The sequence below is a fragment of the Dermacentor albipictus genome, chromosome 2, assembly GCF_038994185.2.
Source record: "Dermacentor albipictus isolate Rhodes 1998 colony chromosome 2, USDA_Dalb.pri_finalv2, whole genome shotgun sequence".
In the NCBI taxonomy this organism is placed as follows: domain Eukaryota; kingdom Metazoa; phylum Arthropoda; class Arachnida; order Ixodida; family Ixodidae; genus Dermacentor; species Dermacentor albipictus.
The window spans coordinates 94893976-94910869 of NC_091822.1; the positions used below are offsets into that span (position 1 = coordinate 94893976).

General features: G+C 50.2%; 2 protein-coding genes across 12 annotated transcripts in view; one reads left to right on the plus strand and one right to left on the minus strand.

Moving 5' to 3' along the window:
- LOC135902698 (uncharacterized) overlaps positions 1-16894 on the minus strand; it is a 196800-nt gene that overhangs the window by 165638 nt on the left and 14268 nt on the right. The window lies entirely within an intron of this gene.
- On the plus strand, positions 7044-8969 carry LOC139056454 (uncharacterized). The gene has a single exon (XM_070534699.1). It carries the CDS (start codon positions 7044-7046, stop codon positions 8967-8969), a length of 1926 nt encoding a protein of 641 aa, XP_070390800.1.

Below are 16894 nucleotides of genomic sequence, written 5' to 3' on the forward strand. Positions count from 1 at the left end.
TTCGGTGCACGAAGTTTTTGACAAGTCCCAACTCACCACTGAAGAGGTGATCAAAACCCGGAGGCACACCTGTGGGGCTCTGTACTGGAGGAAGCGTAGCCAGGCAGCATGTCAGCGACGTACCGTCGATTTGTATCCCCAAGCGCTGGATGGCGTCAAGACCCAGCAGTGATGTTCCTGTAGATGTTACATGGAACGTGACTGAGCACGACCTTTGAAGAAACTGGACAGTGGCTTGGAAAAGGCCTTGAATGTCGATGCGTTGCTTGGAGAAATTCCTCAAGTCCACTGCTGTTTTTGACAGTCTGTGCTGTCGACCAAAGTGCTTTCCAAAATCCTCGGCCGTTATCAATGAGACAGACGCTCCTGTGTCCACGAGCAGCGGCATGGCGACGTCGTTAACCACGACCGAGACTTGTAAATCCCTTTTAGCTTCCAAAGTGCTCACCGTCAAGATAGACGCGGACGGCTGTCCTGCGGAAGTAGAAGACAGCGTCTCTGCGGAAGAGACGTGCTGAACAGTACGGGTTTTTCGGCATACTGATGCAAAATGGCCGAACGTGTGGCAGGCGTTGCACCGCCGGTTCCTTGCAAGACAATTCCTGTATGTGGCAATATGCTTCGTGCTGCCACACCGATCGCATGTACTACGGTTGAAATTAGGGTCCTTTGCATCCTGTGCTTCATTGCGGGTCCCGGAGGAGCCTCGCGGAAAATGTCGATCATCTGGGCGGCCTCTTGGAAGACGTCGGCCATCTTGGCGGCTCCTCGGAAGAAGTCGGCCATCTTCATGGCCTCCCGGACTGCGTCGGCCATCTTGGCGGCTCCCCGGAAGAAGTCGGCCATCTTGGCTCGTCGACGGAGAGCCAAGTTGAGCTGAATTTCTGTTGAGCTGAAGTTGAGCTGAAGCTCTGTATTTTCTCCTAGTCGAACGCGCGGTTCGCTCGATGCAGGGCTTCTAACGAGCGTCCAATTTCTTCTGCCTTGTCCAGGGACAGGGTTTCGCCATGAGCCAGCAACTTTTCACAAACGCTGACGTTCGCTACCCCATGCATGATTTGGTCTCGGACGCGCTCGTCATAGCTTGTGCCGAAGTTGTACTGTACCGCCTTCTCCTTCAATGCGGTCACGAATTCCAGGAATCCTTCTCCCTTGAACTGCTTTCGACTGGTGAATTCGTGCCGTTCCGCCAGGACGTTTGTTGACGCGGCGAACAGCCGGTCAAGCTGCTGCAAGAGTCTCGGAAACTCTGACGCTGGCGGGACCGCATCACTTGACGTTAACGCTGCGCCGGTCGACTGCCTTGCTGCTTCGCTTGAAGCTGACGCTGCGCTGGTTAACTGCCTTGCTGCTTCCTGCTCCTCGGCTGCAAAGTACTTCCATTGTACTTGTACATTGTACTCCGCGCTCGTCAGCGCTCTTGCTCTGACGAGCGCGGACGCTCGTCGCGCGTTCGTCCAGTCGCCACCGCCGGCCGCTTCGAGGTGGGCCTGAAAAATTTTTTTCCAGCGATACCAGGGAATTAACGGTGGGCCGGGTACTTCAAGAAAAACGGGAAGGTTCGCCGTAAAAGCCATGCCGGGTAGCGTGCAGGAGACAGTGCAGGAGGAAAGCTGGAGCTCGCCGCAGGAATAGGCAAGGAAGAACAAAGGGGGCGAGAAGGCCTAGGCTCGGAAGCCTCGCGACGCCAAGTGCGTCGGCGGCGTTTGCAGGCCGTGTCGACATGTAAAGGACGCTTCACTTACGAAGCTCGTTGGTTTCCCGGGGCTTCGGTCGGAACCGCTGCGGGAATCCCATCCTTGTCGCCAAAACATGTTGTGTCGGCAGCGGCAGGCAAGCGGGGGGCCCCGACCAGCAAACGCGCGGCTAACGCCGGCGCAGTGAAGAAGACTCGGAGCGAACTGCTCCTGATGAAAACCGGAACGAAGACTCGGCCGAGCCACGGCCGTTTATTCTTAAAAAGGCTTCACACGCCAGATGACACCTCCCGATTGGTCCAATGTTCGTCACATGACAGAAGGGGGGTGCGCCATCTAGCTAAACAACTATAAAACATACATGTGCGATGACACATAGATACGACAGGGGGCGACACTATACTACACACCCCAACCTTATTTCTCCACAAGAAAAGTAGGGAGACACCTATAAAGAAAGGGGTCAGACAAGGAGACACAATCTCTCCAACGGTATTCACTGTGTGCTTGGGAGAACTATTCAAGCTATTAAAGTGGGAAGGCTTAGGAATAAGGATCAACAGCGAATATCTCAGCAATTTTTTATTTGCAGATGACATTGTCCTGTTCAGCAACACTGGGTATGAGTTACAACAAATGATTGAGGCCCTTAACAGGGAGAGTGCAAGAGTGGGGTTGAAGATTAATATGCAGAAGACAAAGATAATGATCAAAAGCTAGGCAAGGAAACAAGAGTTCAGGATCACCAGTCAGCCTCTAGAGTCTGTAAAGTACGTTTCCCTAGGTCAATTACTCACAAGGGACTCTGATTACTCACAAGGGACTCTGACTCTGACCATTTTCAGGGTCCGCAGTATCTCCGCATCGGTCACACACTTGTGCGCTTTGCACAGGCTGCTCACATCTGACGACGTTCATGGAGTTGGCTCGATGCGTTGCTCATTAACAGTTCTCGTCAGGTAGATCAGCATGGTACCATGCGCGGCCGTCGCTTTCGTGTTCTCATTGTGTTTTACACTCTTCATGTGTGGCTTTTAAGGGCCCGACTCACCCACTGATGATACTTCGAAGGTTTTCCCATATGTCTTGCACTTTGCCCAATAGGAGTCTGATGTATCCAGAGAAATACTACAGTGAAAGCTCGTTAATTCAAACTTCAATAATTAGAATTTATGGATAATTCAAACTGTACGATTTGGCCCGGCCAAGCTCCACAGAAGTCTATGTATAAAAAAGCCCGTAATTCAAACGCGATAAGGTTTCGCCACGGATAATTCAAGCTACGCGCCACCGTGCCAGCGGCTAGGCGCCTGGCACACGGCCAGAGAAACGCGCCTACTACCTACACACAAGGCTGCATCACCTCCGGAACGGAGAGAACGGCAAGAGAAGGCAAAATCGGGAAAAATCTAACCGGCGCGGGATTGGCCAGAAGGCAGCGGCGGCTGCCTCCTCTTCGTTCTACATGACCTCCGAGACTTTTTGCCCGTTGCGAATCTCAGAGGCCTTGCAAATGTGTAGCTATTAATGTTGCACGGCAGATGGTGCGGCAAGCACCAAAAACACAGCGAACCAAGTGCATCGCAGCTGCACTTGCAATCAAGCACCGACGAATCGGGGCCTTCGCCACCTTCACATAGTAGTGAAAAGCGTGCCTCAGATGAAGATGCGCACTACAGCCGCAAGGAATTTGCTGCCTTCATCGCTGCGAGCGCTAATCAGTCTCGAGATGACAAGAATTGCAGCTTCCGCACTGCTTTTGTGCAAAATGTAAACAGGACTTGCCGATAAATTCAGTGAATAAAAACGTGTTGATGTAATTAGCATTTGTTTATTGTTTTCTTCATACCATTGTTAATTTACCATTCAGTTAATTAGAACTTTTTTTTTTCAGTTCCATGATATTTGAATTAACGAGGTTTTACTGTACAAACAAGAGCATGCGCGGCTGCATGTGTGGGAAATTCTAAGATGTCCCCCCGTTGCCGTTTTGGGAAGCTGTGCCAGGACAGTGGAACGAAGGTGAACCGGAATGACAAGAAAAAATTCAGGACCATCAGGGAGCAAGCTGCGACAGTATAGGATGCCACCTTGGAGCACAAAGAGGCAGAAGGAGGGATCAGGAGCATGGGAGTTGAGAATGACATTGCCACTAAGCAACTGGCATCGACACTAATGATGCAATTAGTCACCAAGGGTGCTAAGAATGGCAACTTGTACAAGAAATAGGCATTGTGGAATTTTATGATATCTACGAATTGGTGAACCTAACAGTCAAGGGCATGTCCCAGGAATCTAGCTTAAAATATGCCTAAGAATCAAAATACTGAAGGCACTATGGAAGAAGGTCAAACCTGTAGGAACGAAAAACTGCTTTTACAAAGCTTGGATATCTTCCTGCCCAGTGAATGTCTGCGAAGACAAAGCACAAGACATCAGCTCATGCCTTGTGGACGCAGGCCGTGAATGAAACCCTTGTGAACAGTAGGCAGACACGGGACGTCTGCTGCTATAACAACACAGATGTATCGGAAAACATTTTGCGAAGCAGTTGTTGAGCTGAGGCAACTTCTAGGAATGGAGACCTTCGATGAATTGAGAAACCAGGTAGCCTCCAACTGTGCTTTCCAGTGATGCCTTCAGTACCACAACCTTGTTGAAGCACCTTAAATATGGAAGGAGATTGGCCTTAGATCCCTCCTACAGCTTGTCAAACTTACAGAGTGCTATTGTAGTGCCGGCACTACAGAAACAAGGCTCAATGACAGATTTTCACCAGTGCAACAGCAGTGCACATCAATTTCAGGAATAAAGGAGCTCTTTAGCACCTTGTTCTGTTCTTTGTACAGTAAAACCTCGTTAAACTTTACCCGCTTAAACAGTAGTTTCGTTTTAAAAGTAGTAAAGCCAAATCCCTGACTCAGCAGCCTTTGAACATAATGCATTTTGTATCCGCATAAATCGTACCAGCTTGCTACGTGTATATCGGTTAACACGTAGTGTTTCCACTTTTCATCGGGCAAACACGGTGGTGAATTGTCCCCATTGGTGGTCCGGCAGAATAATCAGCCTCAGAGATTCGAACAACGGCCGCCGAGCGCCCCGTGCGTTTGTCCATGAAGCCACATCAAAATCAACATCATTTCAGCGCCATTCCAGAGACAGTTGTGGCGTTGTGCAAGCTAGGACTTGCGTCATGCCAAAGCTGCGATAAAGAAACACTGGGTGTTCAGCACAGAAGAAAAGTTGGACATCGTTCGTACTATTGAACATGGCGCAAGAAAGTAGGCACTGACATGAGACAGGGATCTACTGTTGACAACGGTGTGTGGCATTTGGAATGCAAAGGAGTTGCTCGGCAGCGCCGCTGCAACTGCGAAAAGATGTCAGCTATGAGGTTCGACTTTTCGCCACTGCCGACTCAGTTGATGCCAAAGTGTCGCCTAACTACAGTGATGAGGACAGCAAGGAAAGCGAAAGCATGGGCAACTCAGGCCCGACAGTGGCAGAAGCAGCATATTACGTCAGCCTCATAAATGCACCTGTAGCAACAAGAACAGCACCCTGGAATGAAAAAGGTGCCCCACAACTTATGCAGCACTACCGTGCACATGCAGGGAGAATATTGTAACGTAGATTGAAGACGGAGTCTTACAAAATAGACACTTCGTTTTAATGGCAGGCCAGAAGAAGAACGTGCAGCTTGCGCACTTCGTCTTTCATGGCGCCGGCCTTTGCGTGCGCCGTCCCGCGGTGCAGGAGCCCCACAGCATTGTGTCAATAGCCCCATAAGTGAAAAGCGACCATCTCGGTCGCATTAAAAAGTTCTCTCAGCGACGACAAGAAATGGAGCTCCTTAGGTGCATCTCGACGTTCACATACGCGCATAGTATGGTTTCATGCACACTACATGAACGACTTCAGCGCGAGGACGACGACGGGGCAAACCAGGGTCAGAACTGCAGGGGACGACTTCGTAGGTCACGTCACTGAGGCGGTGTGTAACCTTGTAGGGACCAAAATACCGACGGAGCAACTTTTCCGAGAGTCCACGGCGACGGACGGGCGTCCAGACCCACACGAAGGCGCTGGTATTGTAATGGACGTCGCGTCGACCCTGATTGCATCGAAGGGTGTCGATATGCTGTTGGCTCCGGATACGATGCCGAGCAAGCTGGCGCGCTTCTTCGGCTCTTTGTACAAACTCTTCTACGTGTTCGCTGATCAAGCTATTATCAACCAGAGGTAGCATCAAGTGTGGACGTGACGTGGCGCCCGTACACAAGTTCGAATGGCGTAAACTGTGTAGTCTCCTGTACAGCAGTGTTATACGCGAAGGTCACATAGGGTAAAATCTCATCCCACGTCGTGTGCTCTACATCGATATACATGAAGAGCATATCAGCCAGCGTTCTGTTCAGACGTTCCGTTAACTCATTGGTTTGAGGGTGATACCCTGTACTCTTGCGGCGAGAGAAATGCGTCAGCTGGAGAACGTCCTGCATAAGTTTGGCTGTAAATGCTGCACCAGGGTCGATGATGAGAACAGACGGTGCACCATGTCGTAGGACGATGTGGCGTACAAAGAACTTGGCCACTTCAGAAGAGTTTGTTTACGGAATAGTTTCTCTTTCGGCGTATCGGGTTAAGTAGTCGGTAGCGACAACTATCCATTTCTTGCGCGATGAGGTCACTGGGAATGGCCCAAGTAGATCCATTCCTATTTGTTGGAACGGGGCTTAACGCCTAATTCACCGTGGAAATGCTTCTAATTCGATATACCACAGGCCACGGCAGCCCCCGAGCCGCGAGCGAACGGCGAAAATAACCAAACATCGCGCGCGCGCCATTTCCATGCCGCTGAACCGAGCGCCGCCATCTTGGTCTTGTTTTGCTTGTGAATGCTTGCCCTTTCCCCTGTTGCCTTCGCCGGCGGCGGCCGCGGCATGGTAGAAGCATGGCTTGCACGAGATTGGAGGCCTCGAAGCAGTGTTTGAGGTTCCCGCGTCTCGAATTCGAGCTGTGATTGGACGAAGCGCGCGCTCCTGGAGAACGCGGGGGAGAGCGTGGCTGCTATTGGCTGCTGGGCATGCTAACACATGGTCTCTCCCCCGGCGCGTCGTCTGCCGCTGCTCGCTCCGTTGGCGGCGTTCTTTGTCCGCTTGCTTTACTCTTCACCATTTTCGAGATCGCTGTCTTCGCTACCGTCGGGATTCTTGTGGCGTGTTTTGAACGGTTTTGTGCACCCTACGGATCGTCGCGCGTCCGTTCACGATGGTCCCTAAGCGGAAATTCAAAACGCAACATGCGTTCGGTGCGCGGCGTCGTTCTATGAATGCCGTCCGCATGGCGAAGTTGGCAAAGCGCGTTGCCGGCGATTGCGAAGACGCTTCCTGCAGTGCTGCCTCTGCTACACCGCTAGAAGAAGTCTGCGTTGCCACTTCCAGCGCCGTACCTTCCGAGTCAGCAATGCAAGGAGACGGCGTTTCAAGTGTGCCTGCTGTCCTGACCGCATCAACCTCGGCGATCGCGGCACCCTCTCTCGCGTCTGTCGCCGTGAGCAATGACGCATCGTCGACCGTGCGCGTGAAAACGCACTTTCTGACGCCGGAGGAGATAGAGGCGGCGGAGGCACAACGTAATGCTGTGAAAAACAAACTTGGTGCCACGCCCGCGACGCTACGAAAATTTCAAGCGATGTCGCCCGATCCCGCACCTGCCACTGCTACTACCGTAGATGAGGTATTTTGCCTTGTGCAAATGTGTGTGTTCGGCCACCTGCTCTCCAAAACCTTGTGCCAGCGCTGCCTTTCAACTGGACTGACAATTCAACAAGGTACCCAGTTCGGACTGGCTACAAAGCTTGAGTTGGTATGCCCACATTGTGGGATTATTGCTAATTCTTGGAGTTCACCACGCCAGAACGCAGGAAATGCTTTTGAGGTGAACATCCGAGCCATTATGGTTATGAAGCAAATTGGTAAGGGGCAGACAGCTGTAAATGACTTTTGGGCTGCTATGAATGTATCTCACAGAGGACTTCATCACAAGACGTACCAGGAACATCTGAAGAAGACATTCAGGGGCCCAGAGACTCAACGCATGGAGAGTTTCTATTCAGAATCAGCAGCTGCTGTGAAAAAGGTTTACCAGGGAATGGACCCAGGATTTACCAGAGACATTACTGTGGTCTATGATGGCACCTGGCACAAGCGTGGACATACATCCCACATTGGAGTTGGGGCAGTGATAGAGTATCAGACTGGCCTCATCTTGGATGCAGTTGTCCTCTCAAACCAGTGCCTCGGGTGTCAAACAGGACCCAAACCAGAAGACTCCGAGTACTCAAGCTGGCGTGAGCAGCACATCTGCCAAAGAAACACTGATGCGAAGTCTGGAAGGATGGAGGTCGAGGCAGCCTTGATCCTTTTCGCCTGTTCACTGACAAAGCACAACCTCCGTTACACAACGATTGTGTCCGATGGAGACAGTGCCACCTACTCTGCCCTTGTGAAGGAGAATGTTTATGGGCTAGTCCCAGTTGTCAAAGAACAATGCCTCAATCACGTGCAGAAAAGGATGGGGGCTGCACTGCGCAACCTAGTGCAAAAGAGTGATAAGGCATTGGGAGGGAAAGGAAGGCTGACAAAGGCTCTGATCGACAAGCTGACGGATTACTATGGCTGGGCTTTGAGAAACAACTCGAATGACGCGGCAGCAATGCAGCGTGCAGTGATGGCGTCCTACCATCACATCACATCCACCGATGCGGAGCCTCACCATGACCTATGCCCAGAGGGCGCTGGCTCATGGTGCCGCCACAAGGCTGCTGAGGCAAATGGCTTACCACAACCAAGGCACAGGTACAATCTGCCAGGCTATGTCGCTGAGGCTATGCTGCCTGTTTATCAGCGCCTCTCCGAGCCTTCCCTTCTTCAGCGGTGCCTTGGAGCGAAGACTCAAAATGCATCGGAATCATTTCATTCTGTTCTGTGGTCACTGATGCCCAAGGAGCAGCATGCATCCCTGATTGCAGTGGAGACAGCACTGAATGATGCAGTGATGCGGTATAATGCTGGAAACCAAAGGGCCACCAAAGAAATTTCTCTGTCTGCGGGGCTCACACCTGGCCACCTAGCCATCCATCGAGCCGTGGAAAAAGATGCCCTGCGCATGGGAAAGGCTGAGAAGCGAGGTCAAGCGAAGACTGAGAGGCGGCAGAGAAAGAAAGCCTCCAAAGACACCGCAAACTATTCTGCGGGGTCATTTTAGACGCAGAAATGTTGTGTCAAAACTTCAAGGGCCGTTTTCTCGAAATGAATTTTTTTCCTGGTGTGGCTGCTTATGCAAGCAGTATCTCTGGAACCGCTAATCAGATTCCCACCAGGTTTTTTTTATTGTGTGCCTGAATAAATTTATGAGGGCAAGACAGGCCCACTTTTTCAAGTTATTGAGTCTGGAATTTATTATAAGCAATCAAAATTAGGCTAATGCAAGTCTAATTAGTAACACTAAATTCAATGTTGTGCTAAAACTTTTCAGCAAGGAAATTAAAAAAAAGGGCTCTGTCTTGCCCTGTGGTACCTATTCAGGAATCTTCATATTGAATTTGACAGTGCTAACACATTTTGCAAGTTCTCCAGGCATGTCATAAGGAACCTATGTGAACCATTCTGATATACTCCTGTAACTTGAGTACCAGTGTACGTAGCTCCATGAAACTTTGTAGTTATTCATATGTCTATGCCATGAGTGTACCCTGAAAATTTCATTCAGTTATCTCAAGAAACAAAAAAGTTGGTGTGCGAAGGTAGCCTCCTTTAAGGAGGGTCCACAGGGTGGAGAAAGCCAGCCGGTTTAAGGGGCGACATGGAGATCAAAGCTAACTTTTTTATTTACCAGCCGATTTTGATTAAATTTTGCACAGGTGTTAAAAATATCACATAAACAAAGCTGTGAAAATATGGCTGCAATGTCTGATGTACTTTTCGTTTACAAAATTTTTCTGCTTTCATTTTTGCAAAGTGCCTGCACACCTGTATATTGATGCTAGGAGTTCAAGCAAACATTTATAGCACTCCTATATGTATCCTCCACACAGCGACATTCCTGTAATTTTTTTAGCCTAACAGAATTTTTTTTATATTCTCATTCTTTGGCAGCTACTTCAGTTGCATGAAAATCTCGACTGTGAAAACAAAAAATAAATTATTGAAGCAACTATTTTGAAAACAGAACATGTCACTGTGTGCAGTGGTGCACAATGAGTGTAACAAAACAAATGGTGTAAAAATATTCATAACGGTGGCTGAAATATTGGCTTTGCAAGTTGACCTTGGTGGTAGAAAAAAGTTTTGAGAAAAAGGTGTTCGAAGTTTTGGGCCATGTTTATTCGACTAGAAACCATGGGCCTTGTAGGTGCAGGTGTCAGGTTGATCTCTTGGCTTCTTGGATCTTTTATGCTTGCTTTCATATGCTTTTTGTGCCCTCTTCTTGTGCAAGGCATCTTTCTCAGCCGCTCAACTCACTGGAGTCCGTCGCCACCGAGCATGCTCCTCCAGCCGTAAACCCTATCGAACCAAGTGACGCGCAGACAGTGGCGGCAGTCATATTCAACACCTCCAACAAGATGAATTGTGACTCAAGATGCGACTGTATGGTGCGACCACTGCTGATGCACGGTTCGTCTTCACGGCCGGCAGACGCACGTGCTTGGTCCGCAGTTTCGTCGTTCATCTCGGCGGCGGCGGTGGCACAATCGGGGTACGTCACGGAGCATTTACGGGACGTTGCAGGGCTCGGAAGCATCGGAAAAGGCCGTTATTAGTTCAGTATCATCACCACTGGAACTCAAGGCTGCAACAGCCTGCGAACTGCCCGGCAATGGATCGACAGTCTCTCTTGCAAGCTCGCGCACGGACACATCTCTGCTAGGACTACTTATCCTTCGGATGTTCGGCGGCTTACACTTGCGGCTGCCGAAGCGGTGCTTGGTCGCGAATTTCATCGTTCATGTCCGCCCAGCCATGCTCGAAACCACACAATGAAATAGAAAACTCAAATCCGAATAAAGCGATGAAGCGGCAGCGTACCTCGAATATCCAACACGTAAACAAAGGGGCAGCAGCCAGTGCGGGAAAAAACGGGAGAAGCAGACGCCACAGCAGCCGCTTCCAGACCCGGCCAAGGGCGGCTCATAGATCGCACGTGACGGAGCAAGCCAATCGGCGGCCGTGACAAGCAGCTCCGCGACCTTCAGACTTTTCGTTTTTTTATGCTTGCTCTTCTCTCTATCAGGAAATGAAAGAGAAGCATCAAAAGGCAAAGAGGCACGCTTTTCAATGGTACCAGCATGGCCGTGCCGCGTACTGCCGTTCCGGAGCTAGGGACGCTCGAAAACCGCGACTTTTACACCGATTTTCACGAAATTTTCGCTGTATTGCCTATTGGGACCGCCTCCGCAGTTTTTCCTGTAAAGGACGTTGTTCTACAAGTAGTACGATGATAAGCCGCGTACGAGCGAGCGGGGTAAAACACCTTCAACTCCTTGAAAGTGCTCGATCAGCGGCAGCAGCTCAGGGTCAGCGCACTGGTGCTCAGCCATCTTTATGGCATCGATAACGCCAACAAATGGCAAGTCATGGTCAGGGTCCGATGACGTCGTAGGGAGTGGTGCACGTGACAAACAGTCAGCGTCTCTGTGCTTTCTCCCAGATCGGTACACAATTGTTATGTCATACTCTTGTAAGCGCAGGCTCCAACGGGCTAGTCTGCCTGAAGGATCCTTGAGGTTGGCAAGCCAGCATAGGGCGTGGTGAACGCTGACAGCCTTAAAGGCTCTACCGTACAAGTAGGGTCGAAATTTACCAATTACCCACACAACTGCTAAGCATTCTTTTTCAGTGGTTGAGTAGTTTTTCTCAGCCTTGGTGAGACTGCGGCTTGCATAAGCTATGGAGCGTTCCGCACCAGCTTGCCACTGCACAAGAACTGCACCGAGACCCGTATTGCTGGCGTCAGTATGGATTTCAGAGTCAGTGTCTTCGTCGAAATGACCAAGTATTGGGGCCGCTTGCAAACGCTTGCGCAATTCCTTGAACGACTGCTGCTGCTCGTCCGCCCAAATGAAAGGCACATCGTCACGTGTAAGCCGTGTCAGAGGCTCAGCAATTCTCGAGAAACCCTCAACAAAGCGCCTATAATATGCGCACAAACCAAGGAAGCATTGGAGAGCCTTCTTGTGTGTGGGTGGCGAAAACTCGGCGACGGCAGCTAACTTTTTGGGGTCTAGTCTGATGCCTGTAGGACCGACGACATGGCCAAGAAATTTGAGCTCGTGGAACCCGAAATAGCATTTTTCAGGCTTGATGGTAAGGTCGGCAGTATGGATCGCAGCGAGGACACTCTCGAGTAGTACGAGATGCTTGTCAAACGTGCTTGAGAACACGACGACGTCGTCCAAGTATACGAGGCAGGTTTGCCATTTCAGTTCAGTAAGCACGGTATCCATCATCCGCTGAAAGGTGGCAGGTGCGGAACAGAGACCGAAGGGGAGAACTTTAAACTCATGAAGCCCGTCAGGTGTCACAAACGCTATTTTTCACGATCCTGTTCATCAACTTCGATTTGCCAATACCCTGAATTAAGATCCAACGAAGAAAAAAACTTGGCACGCTGTAGACGAACCAATGCGTCGTCGATGCGTGGCAAAGGATAAACATCGCGTTTGGTGACACAGTTCAACTTTTTATAATCTACACAGAAGCATAGTGTGCTGTCTTTTTTCTTGACTAACACCACAGGGGAGGCCCACGGGCTTGCGGACGGCTGGATCACATCGTCTTGGAGCATCTCTTTCACCTGATGCTTGATCGCTTCCCTTTCCACTGGAGACACTCTGTAAGGATGCTGACGAACAGGACGTGCAGACTCATCCGTAATAATGCGGTGCTTTGTGATGGACGTGCGCCGAACGCTGGACGACGTTGAAAAACAGTCCGCAAATTCATTGACGAGACTCAGTAGACGGTCTTTCTGATGGTCTGGCAGAGCAGCGTTAACGTGAATCCGTTCTTTCAAGCTGGGTAACTCAGATTGCTGAAATGATGCGATTTCCAATGTGCCAATGTCAGTAACATCACTGATTTCGCGAAGAAATGCGATTGTCGTTCCTCACGGTACATGCCAATACTCTTTGCTGAAGTTTGTTAGCAAAACAACTGAACATTTGTTTCGCACCTGAAGAAGCCCTCTGGCTATGCAAATGTGGTGCTCAAGAAGCAGGGGCATGTTCGCCTCAGCAATTCCTTCGGCGGCGTCTTCCATGTCGCATCGGACAAGGGTAAGCATGCTGCTCTTGGGTGGCAATGTGACGTGATCGTCAGCTACGTGAAGCACAATGTCACGGTCGTTGTCATTACTGTTCACTATGGCTTGCGTAGTAGCGAAACTGACTCTGGATTCTTGCAGGTCGATGATGGCACCGTTCGCCTGAAGGAAATCCATGTCGAGTATAACGTCCTTTGAACATTCAGGAACAATGACGAAGTCGCCGATGTACGTGAAGCCCCAAATGTTGACTCATGCTGTGCACCAGCCCATTGCAGTTATGAGGTGCCCTCCTGCAGTCCGAATCTGAGTTCCGGTCCATTGCATCAAAACTTTGTGCAGTATATGTGCGAGATTCTGGCTCATAACAGACGTGTCCGCACCCATATCGATTAACGCCGTGGTCATCTATCTTAACTGGTACGTCACAAGATACCGACACCGAACTACACTGCTTTCTCTGCGTCTCAATTATGTCATATCGTGGTCGTCGTAGTAGAGGATCTTCAGCGTTCGCAACGTCAGCGACCTCACCTGCGCAGGTCGCTGGACTCAGTTTTCCCAGGAGGCAGGGCTGGGTGAGCGACGCCTTGTTGCGCTCGGCGTGAAGACGGGGCCAGAAGACCTGTATCAGGCAGGTGACGGTGACCGGGCGTCACGGAATCGTGGGCCAAACAAGCTCCTGGCGTCCACGTGCTAGGCTTCAATCTCCAGGGGGCGTTCACCATTGCGCGGGCATGGCACATTCAGCGAAAATCCACGGAGTCCAGCACGCCGGTAAGGACACGCCCTGTAGAGGTGATCGGCTTCACCGCAATGAAAACACAAGGGCCTCCGGTCTGCAGTGCGCCATACGTCGCTCTTGCGGGGTGGTCGTGTTTCAGTCATGAATGGCATGCGGCGAGTCCTGAAGTCGCCAGTTGCTTGTTCAACGGCGCACACCATGATAGTCCGGGACGTCGCACGCATCGTGAAAAGTCGTGAAAGCGAGGCTGTGACTGTGACAATCCGGGACTTGTACTGCCTGCCTGATTTCTTCCTGGATGACCATAGCCAAAGCAAGTTGCGGTACTGATGCCGGAGCCACCTGAAGCTTTTGGAGCTCTTCTCGAACAACAAGCCTAATGAGCTCCCGCAAGGCATCGGTACTGTCCAAGGGTACAGCGAGAGGTTCACACAATAGGGTTGACATGTCGCGGTTGTACTGCCTTGTTCGTTGCTGCAGTGCCTTTTCCATTGATATGGCTTCCGCGAGAAACTCTGCAACAGTCTTTGGTGGGTTGCATATTAGGCCACCGAATAACTCGTTTGACACCGCGCATCAAGCTCCTGACCTTCTTTTCCTCCGGCATGGATGGATCCGCGCGTCTAAAAAGTCGGCACATATCTTCGACAAACATTGCGACGCTTTCGTTCGGCTGCTGCACTCTCGCCTGAATTGCAGATTCAGCTTGCTCCTTGCGATTGAAGCTGGCGTATGTGCTGATTAGCTGCCGTCGGAATTTGTGCCATGTCAATAGGGCCGCCTCACGGTTCTCAAACCATGTCCGCGCATAGTCCTCGAGGGCAAAGTAGGCATTGCGTAGCTTGCGTTCTGGAGTCCAGTCGTTGAATTCTGCGACACGCTCAAAGTGATCGAGCCAGTCCTCAACATCCTCGAAGGTGTCCCTATGGAAGGATGTGGGAATTTGTGGCTGGTTAAAGACGACCTCGGTCGGTGCCGTTGAGGAAGAAGACGGAACTGATGTACTCATCCTTCCGACTCGACTGGGTAGAGGCTCATGCTCAGGTGGCAGTCCTTCGACGGCTTGTCCGTTCGTGCACAGGAGTCGGCTCGACTGGACTTCTTACTGGGCTTGTACACGGTGTTCGATCTGGGAGTGGTAGCATGTACCCCGCACCTCCACCAGAAAAATGTCACGTAGATTGAAGACGGAGTCTTACAAAATAGACACTTCGCTTTAATGGCAGGCCAGAAGAAGAACGTGCAGCTTACGCGCTTCGTCGTCTTTCATGGCGTCGGCCTTTGCGCGCGCCGTCTCGCGGTGGGGGAGCCCCACATCATTGTGTCAATATGCAACGCCAACAAGGAATCTGCAGTGCAAGTATTTGCCAAGAAAAGGGGGCGGGTTGAAAAGCTGGCTCACACATTCAGTAAGTTTGAGGCCGCTGTCACCTCTGCCAGGCTGCCTCGGCATCAAACGAAAATAACAGACTTTCGTCGTGTGAAGTGAATAAATACTGCATGCTTTTGCCCTTTCATCACACTCTCACCGAGTTTCGTTTTTGACTGGTAAGTAGGTGATCTCATGCTATTTAAGTTAAGCAGTACTACTGTTTAGTACGTACTTTTCCCAAGCTCCGGCCAACTACAGTTTAGTGAGGTTTCACTGTATATTTCAGTGAAAATCCAGTTATAACGAACTACTGGTAGAGTGAACATATTTTGTGTAATGAATATGTTTGCTATACCGTATTTTATGCATACAACTCACACCCCCAATTACTACAGCAACAGCCCCGAAAGAAAAAAAAATCCATGCATGTAGCCATTGCATTAGCGGATGCACGACTCATCCATGTTGCATTTTTATCCAGCGGCTCTTATTCAATATATTTGGTGTAGACATTCGTAGAGCATCACATCTCACATGTGCTGCGGAGTTCCTTGTGCTCGATGCACCACAATTCACAGAACGGCACCTAGTTGGCCTGGACCACCTGTCAGTACAAGGTTTGTCTGGGTCGAAAGGACCAACAGAAATAATGTGACATAGAAAGAGAGAACGGCAACAAAAGCAGCAACTATTTCATAAAGCACGAAGATTGGGCCGATTAGCCACCGATATGCATGTAAATCATGTTGGATATTGATGCTGATGCTCAAGAGCTAGGATATGCAGCAATTAACTTCATGTCGCTCCAACAGCTGCCTTTACAACAATTCTTTACGCCGCTCTTCTTAGTGACCCAAGTTGCCTACAAGCTTAAGCTTAAACTTGGGGCACTGGATATTTGCCAGAACAGACAACTTACACTCCGTAACTAAATAACATAAATACATTACTAAAATCGCTACAGTTACCCACTTATAACCACATTCAAGTGCCACGAAAATGCCATTGTTATAACCAATAATTGTTATAACCGGGTTGCATGAAAAAATCAAAATAGGGGGATTGCAGAGCTGATGTGAGAAAACTATATAGGCGAGGAGGCCAGTGCCCCTCCCCATCACCTTCCTCCGCCTGGCTGCTGATCGTGTTCACTCGTTTAACTTCTTCTTGGGCGCTCCGATCGCGTGTAACAAGCTGCAGCTGTCGGTGTTAAAGAAGGGCACTGGTATAACAACTGCAAAGAGGCGTCACGGGTGGTAAGCGATATGTAAGCACTGCCGAGGCATCTCTTTGGTGGCCACGAAAGGGGCCTTTTAAATATTGCGAGAAGGCTGCCGCGGCAGCCTGTCAGCTTGACGAATCCAGAAGAAATGCTTAGGAGAAATCACCACAACCATATCGCCACATACGTATGCCACCGGCTTACAAGAGAAAAGCCTATGTCCGTTAGCCATGCATGCTTTACGCGAAGCTTGCTGACATCCTTCTCCAAGGCATCCAAGTGCTCCACGTAGTGCAGCAGAAGGTTCCTCGCAAAAACGAAGCCCCGGAGCAAAAACGAAGCCCCGGAGGGTCTGAATCATCTGCCGGGGCTCCTGTGAGGACAACGTTGATGCAGCCTGCCCTACCGCGTCATCACTGCCATCATCGCAGTCACTATCTGATGCAAGCACGTCCGAGACAATCGTCTCATCGGTTAGAAGCACTTAGTTTCCAAATCTATAGCCGTGCGCGTTCTTTTCACCGGTAACA